Consider the following 6933-nt stretch of genomic DNA (forward strand, 5'->3'; position numbering starts at 1 on the left):
AAAAAAAAAAAAAAAAAAAAATTAAAATTAAAAATGCTGCTATGAAATTCATGTGCAAGCTTTTGTGTGGACAAAGGTTCTTGGTTCTCTTGGACATCCATCTAGGAGGGGAACGGCTGGGCCCTGTGGAAAGGCTTCACTTGTTGAGGAACCACCAGGTTGCTTGCAAAGCTGTTGCATTTTCCATTCCCACCAGCAGTGAGTGAAGGTTCAGTCTGCCATACTCTAATGATTATTATTGATGACACTCTTTCAAGCAATGGCGTGTTGGTAATAAGAAGTCAATGAACCACGAGAGACCAGCCGCATATCAACAACAACAACATCAGAGGACCCAGCAGGTGTCTGAGGGAAGCGTTTATTTCAAGCTACCGAAGGGACTAACACTCCCAGGCTTCCCGGGTGGGTAAGAGCAGGCCACTGTCCGGGGCGGCGTCCTCACTTCCAGCGGCCTCCAACGCGGCCCTTCCCTGCCCCCTTCCGGCTGTAGAAGAAGGAGGTGGTATCAGGAAGAAGGGGCCCCTCCAGCCTCTGAAATGGGCCCCAGGCCCTCAATTCAGGAAGCCCATCCCCCAAAATATTAGCCCTGTCTGCCCAGAGGAAGCCGTGTGCAAAACAGCTGTCATCTCTTTTGGGTTCTATGACTGGGGGGCAGCGGCTGGTGGCCAAAGGCCTCACTGACACGTGGGAGCTGACATTTGGGGGTGAGTGCAGAGTGTTCATGGCAGAGCTGATGAATGTTTATGAGTCAGGGGCCAGCGTAGGGGGAGGAAGGGTTGGGTGATCTGGGCCTGGGTAGGTAACATGCAGGAAGGGCTGGGGTGAAAGAGACAGGAAACAGGAGAAGAGGAGAAGGGAGAGGGAGAGGAGGGAGGAAGGAAGACATCAGTCGAGAAACAGAGAGAGAGATTCAGAGAAGACCTTCTCGGCTGGGCGCGGTGGCTCACGCCTGTAATCCCAGCACTTTGGGAGGCCGAGGTGGGCGGATCACGAGGTCAGGAGTTTGAGACCAGCCTGACCAACGTGGTGAAACCCCGTCTCTACTAAAAATACAAAAATTAGCCGGGCACGGTGGCGTGCGCCTGTAATCGCAGCTACTGAGGAGGCTGAGGCAGGAGAATCGCTTGAACCCCAGGGAGGCAGAGGTTGCAGTGAGCTGAGATCGCACCGCTGCACTCTAGCCGGGGTGACAGAGAGAGACTCTGTCTCAAAAAAAAAAAAAAGAGAGAAGACCCTCTCAACCTCAGCACCGTAGACATTTGGGCCAGATCATTCTTTGCTGTATGGGGCCCTGTCTTGGGCATTGTAGGACGCTGAGCAGCATGCGGGTCTCTGCATTCTAGATGTCTGTGGCCCCTCTCCAGTTGCGACAGCCAAATGCCTCCCGACGCTGCCCAGTGTCCTCCGGGGAATGAGACTGGCCCTCCCCTCCCCGGCCGTGGATTTAGAGGAACATAGGAAAAGGGGCTGGTCGTGGTGGCTCAGGATTACACCTGTCATCCCAGCACTTTGGGAGGCTGAGGTGGGCGGATCACCTGTGGTCAGGAGTTCGAGACCAGCCTGATCAACGCGGGGAAACCCCGTCTCTACTAAACAAATACAAAAATTAGCCGGGCGTGGTGGCGCATGCCTGTAATCCCAGCTACTCAGGGGGCTGAGGCAGGAGAATCGCTTGAACCCAGGAGATGGAGGTTGCAGTGAGCTGAGATTACACCATTGCACTCCAGCCTGGGCAACACAGCAAGACTCCCTCTCAAAAACTAAAAATAAGAAAGGAAAAAGACAAAGGGACTGAGACCCAGGATTCCAAGAGCAGAGAGAGGAAGACAGAGAAGGAAGAACAAAGAGAAAGGGGCAGAAACCCAGAGGCAGTGGGGGATGGAGCCCACAGAGGGAGGAAAGAGAGGCCTGAGAGTCCGCGGGAGGGTGGGGACGAGAGCAAGGGCTCGAGACAGGATCACACTCACAACTTCTGGGCATGGCTGATGCGGTTGTACAGCACATTGATCTGTGGAAGCAGAAAGCAGATGCTAGGACAGCCAGTGGGGACGTGGGGATAGGCCACCCAACCCTGCACAGAACTTGCTGGTCCCTCCCAGCCCAGCCCTACCCTCCCTCCCTGCGGAGCTGGGTCTCACCTCATATTTCTGCTGTTTCAGCTTCGCCATCAGGTCGAACTTCTCAGACTCCAGCTGGTGGATCCAGTTCGACAGCTCCTGGGCTTTCTCCCTGGTGGGGCAGGAGGGCTGTGATGGAGGCAGCCAGGCAGGCCAGGCCCTAGGCCCAGGGACAGAGAAGAACTTGGGCCCAGAGAGGTGTGGGAACACCCAAAGCCACACAGCGAGACTGTGAGTTCAGCGTTGTCGGCACCATATGTTAATATTGGAGACCAAGAGTTTTACGATCTGTGCCCGCTTTCTCCATATCCGAGCTGGCGCCCTCGCATTTCCCAAGGGGAGAGAAGGGTGTCACGGTTAAGAGACCAGGCTCGGTGGCGCACGCCTGTCATCCCAGCATTTTGGGAGGCAGAGGAGGGCAGATCGCTTGAGGCCAGGAGTTCGAGACCAGCCTGGGCAACATAGAAGACCCTACTTCTGCTAAAAATAAAAAAAAATTAGCCAGGCATGGTGGCATTCCCCTGTGGTCCCGGCTATTTGGGAGGCTGAGGCGGAAGGAACCTGGGAGGTCAAAGCTGCAGTGAGCTGTGATTGCACCACTGTATTCCCGCCTGGGCAACAGAGCAAGATGCAAGAAAGGAAAGGAAAGGAGAAAGGAGACAGGAAAGTGGAGAGGGGAGAGGAGAAGAGGGGAGGGGAGAAGAAGGGAGAGGAGGGGAGGGGAGAAGAGGGGAGGGGAGAAGAAGGGAGAGGAGAAGAAGGGAGAAGAGGGGAGGGGAGAAGAGGGGAGGGGAGAAGAAGGGAGAGGAGGGGAGGGGAGAAGAGGGGAAGGGAGAGGAGAGGAGAGGAGGGGAGGGGAAGGGGAAAAGAAAAGGCAGAAAGAAAAGAGCAAACCCACGCTCTGCAGTTAGAAACCCCTGGTTCAAATCCCAGCCATGCCATTCTCTGGTTTATGAATATGTCAAGTGACTTCCTTTAGAATCCTGTTTCCTTCTCTAGAAGATATGGAAATAAAACTGTGGAAGAGATGGCTTCTTGCCTACCCGTTAGCCCTTCTCCCTTTCTTCTAGAAATAGAATCTTGTGCCATAGGCTGAGTTGAAAAACTACTATTCCCAATCTCCCTTGCAGGTAGGGGTGGCTAATGGGACGAAACTAGGTCACTGGGTGGTGTGGGAGGCAAGTCACCGAGGTGCCGAGGCAAGAGACCGAAGGCACGGGCCATTCCAGTATAATAAAATAAATAAAATAGGAATAGTTATACTAGATATAGATCATAGATGATTATATATGAATATCATTAATCATTAGCTTGTAGCAATTACTCTTTATTCCAATATTATAATAATCCTCGCTCTATAATCATAACCTAGGAAAAACCAGGCCATACAGAGATAGGAGCTGAAGGGACATGGTGAGAAGTGACCAGAAGACAAGTGTGAGCCTTCTGTTATGCCCGGGCAGGGCCACCAGAGGGCTCCTTGGTCTAGCGGTAACGCCAGCATCTGGGAAGATGCCCGCTGACAAGCGGACCGTGGTCGAGCGGTAGCATCAGTGCGAAGGAAAAGCACCCGCTACTTAGCAGACCAGGAAAGGGAGTTCCCCTGTCCCCGGGGAGTTTAGAGAAGACCTCCACCTCTGCAGTTATCCGGAGGCCTAACCGTCTCCCTGTGATGCTGTGCTTCAGTGGTCAGGCTCCTAGTCCGCCTTCATGCTCCATCCTGTACACCTGGCTCTGCCTTCTAGCTAGCAGTAGCAAAATTAGTGAAAGTACTAAAAACCTGTGATATGAAGAAATAACGGCGTAGGCTGTGTCCTTGCTCTCTCTGTCTCTCTTCCTCGGCTGCCAAACAGGGGAGGGCCCCCTGCGCAGTGGACACGTGACTCACGTGACCTTGTCAATCACTGGAGATGGCTCACACTCCCTACTCTGCCCCCTTGTCTTGTATCCAATAAATAACAGCGCAGCCTGGCATTCGGGGCCACTACCGGTCTCCACGTCTTGGTGGTAGTGGTCCCCTGGGCCCAGCTGTCTTTTTCTTTGTCTTGTGTCTTTATTTCTATAATCTCTCGTCTCTGCACATGGGGAGAAATCCCACCGACCCTGTGGGGCTGGACCCTACAGGTAGGGCTCCCAAAAAAGACTGTGTGGCTCTTCTCTTACATCTTCTTTCTGCTGCTTGGATCATAAATGTGATGGCTGGAGCTCTAGCAGCCATATTGGACTATGAGTGATTTTGAGGATGGAACTATTGGGCTAAAAGTAGTGAGTGAGAAGAAAAAAATAGGAGTCTGGGTGTCTGATTTTGTAGAATTGCCAAACCAGCCCTGGGCTAAAACCTACTCCTTCCTTTCCTTCCTTTCCTTCCCTCCCTCCCTCCCTCCCTCTTTCCTTTTCTTTCTTTCTTATAGGGTCTCACTTTGTCACCCAGGCTGGAGTGCAGTGACATGATCACAGCACACTGCAGCCTCGACCTCCCAGGCTCTAGTGATCCTCCCACCTCAGCCTTTTTTTGTTTGTTTGTTTTTTAAGACAGTCTTGCTCTTGTCGCCCAGGCTGGAGTGCAGTGGTGCGATCTCAGCTCACTGCAACCTTCGCCTCCCAGGTTCAAGCAATTCTCCTGCTTCAGCCTCCAGAGTAGCTGGGATTACAGGCGCCCACCACCATTCCCAGCTAATTTTTGTATTTTTAGTAGAGATGGGATTTCATCATACTGGTCAGGCTGGTCTCGAACTCCTGACCTCAAGTGATTCGCCCACTTCAGCCTCCCAAAGTGCTGGGATTACAGGCGTGAGCCACCGCGCCTGGCTGACAATACTTTACATGCATCATGTGCACAGGAAGGAGGGCCCACCGTCCCCGAAGAGGACTTCCAGGAGCCTGTGGTGCACATCTTTTCCCGACTCCACACTCAGTGTCCTCATACAATAGTTTGAAAGGAGCAAGGTGGAAGTATTTACACCATGGGAATGGGCACGTGCTAAATCTAGACGTTTTGCCCCCTGGAGAGCAGCTGTTCACCATTTACCATCAAGCCACATTACAGCACAGTAGCAAAGAGTATGGACTATTGCACCAGACTGCCTGGGTTCAAATCCCAGCTCTTCCACTTGCTAGCTGGGCAACCCTGGAAGGGTTACCTAACCTCTCTGTGCCTCAGGCTTCTCACTATTAACACAAGGATAATAATAGTATCTACCTCACAGGGTTGTAAATCCTCCATAGGAAGCTGCTGCTGTAATTATTTGTTTAAGGATTGGGTCTCCCTACATTGCCCAGGCTGGTCTCCAACTCCTGGCCTCAAGCAATCCTCCCATCTCAGCCTCCCAAAGTGCTGGAATTACAGGCATGAGCCACCAGGCCCAGCCTGTAATTATTATTTCTATCTCCCTGCCCTTTCACGGCTCTGTGAGGTCGATTATGCGATTACATCCTTATTCTGCCAGTGAGGAATGGGAGCCCTGGAAAAGTCAGATAACGTGCCCTGTAGCGGACGGAGCTGGCACTGAGCCCCGGACAGGGGCTTTCGGTGCAAGCGGCAAACCCGATCACTGCGCCGCTCTGCGGTGGGCTGAAGTTTCTGAGCCACAGCCCAGGCCAGAGAACACGGAGATGCAGGGGGGGGCTCCTGAAGCAAGCCCCCGTCAGCCTGCCGTCCTGTGGTTTATCTTCTCATGAGAGGCAGGCGGTCCTGGCTCTAGAGGCGAGGGACGCAGCTGGAACATTCTCACCCGCATTCCTAGCTTGAATTTAGGTGAAAGGCACAGCCCATCCTGAGCTCCAGGGCACATCACAGAGTTAACAAAATCTCCTAAACTGGGCGGGAGGGAAGTCATCTTGTCCGGCTTCCCCGGTAACACCTGTCAGATGCTACAGGCCACGGCAGCCACGAAAAGTGGGTTCTCTATCAGTGACACGTTTCACAGAGAAGGCAGCAGAGGCCCAGAGAGGGGAAGCCACTTGCCCAAAGTCACACAGCACCAGAGCTGAGACCCGGGGTCTCTGCCCACCCAGATGTGGGTGTGAGTGGGTGTGAGCTCCTTTATCCCCCTGTCTCACACCCAGGCCCCTGCAGCCCCGAGCCCCCCACAGCACCTACCGGAGCTGTTCCTCCCCCATGTAGTCAATGTCCAGAGGCTTCTTGCGCTCAGACAGGATGCGCAGCTTCATCTCCCGCCCTGTCTGCCGCTTACCACGCTTCTGTTCTGCCTGAGGGTTGGGGAAGGGGTACAGTAAACTGGGGGTCACATCCCACAGACCACCCCCATGTCGGGACCCACAGGTCAGATCCCACAGACCACGTCCATATTGGAACCCACAGGTCTGCACCCCAGGCCCTTCTCCTTCACACCCAGGAGTCTAGGCCCAGCCCCTCCTCCCTCAGACGCACAGCCCCTCCTCCCTCAGACGCACAGCCCCTCCTCCCTCAGACGCACAGCCCCTCCTCCCTCAGACGCACAGCCCCTCCTCTCAGACGGAATTCAAGCCCCAGACCCTCTCCCATTAGGAACCAGAAGTCTGGCCCCCGGCCCCTCCTCCCTCAGACCCAGGAGTCCAGGCCCCCGGCCCCTCCTCCCTCAGACCCAGGAGTCCAGGCCCCCGGCCCCTCCTCCCTCAGGCCCGGGGGTCCAGACCCGCAGGCCCTCCTCCCTCAGGCCCGGGGGTCCAGGCCCCAGCCCCTCCTCCCTCAGACCCGGGGGTCCAGGCCTCCAGCTCCTCCTCCCTCAGACCCAGGGGTCCAGGTCCCAGACCCTCCTCCCTCAGACCCGGGAGTCCAGGCCCCCAGCCCCTCCTCCCTCAGACCCAGGAGTCCAGG

At 54.8% G+C, this 6933-nt stretch overlaps 1 protein-coding gene across 4 annotated transcripts in view; it reads right to left on the bottom strand.

Moving 5' to 3' along the window:
• Positions 1-305: 305 nt before the first annotated feature.
• Positions 306-6933, bottom strand: part of TNNT1 (troponin T type 1 (skeletal, slow)) — an 18605-nt gene continuing 11977 nt past the window's right edge. For 3 of the 4 annotated variants that reach the window (XM_011996944.1, XM_011996943.1, XM_011996945.1), the window contains 4 exons: positions 6217-6326; positions 2139-2229; positions 1968-2008; positions 306-484 (listed from right to left, as the gene is read on the bottom strand). In XM_011996944.1, coding sequence (XP_011852334.1) covers positions 439-484; positions 1968-2008; positions 2139-2229; positions 6217-6326 — 288 coding nt within the window. In that variant the 3' untranslated portion in view covers positions 306-438. Of the gene's footprint in view, positions 485-1967; positions 2009-2138; positions 2278-6216; positions 6327-6933 lie in introns of all 4 variants that reach the window. The other variant, XM_011996942.1, reaches the window with a different exon arrangement.

Source organism: Mandrillus leucophaeus, unplaced genomic scaffold, assembly GCF_000951045.1.
Source record: "Mandrillus leucophaeus isolate KB7577 unplaced genomic scaffold, Mleu.le_1.0 Scaffold53, whole genome shotgun sequence".
NCBI lineage: Eukaryota > Metazoa > Chordata > Mammalia > Primates > Cercopithecidae > Mandrillus > Mandrillus leucophaeus.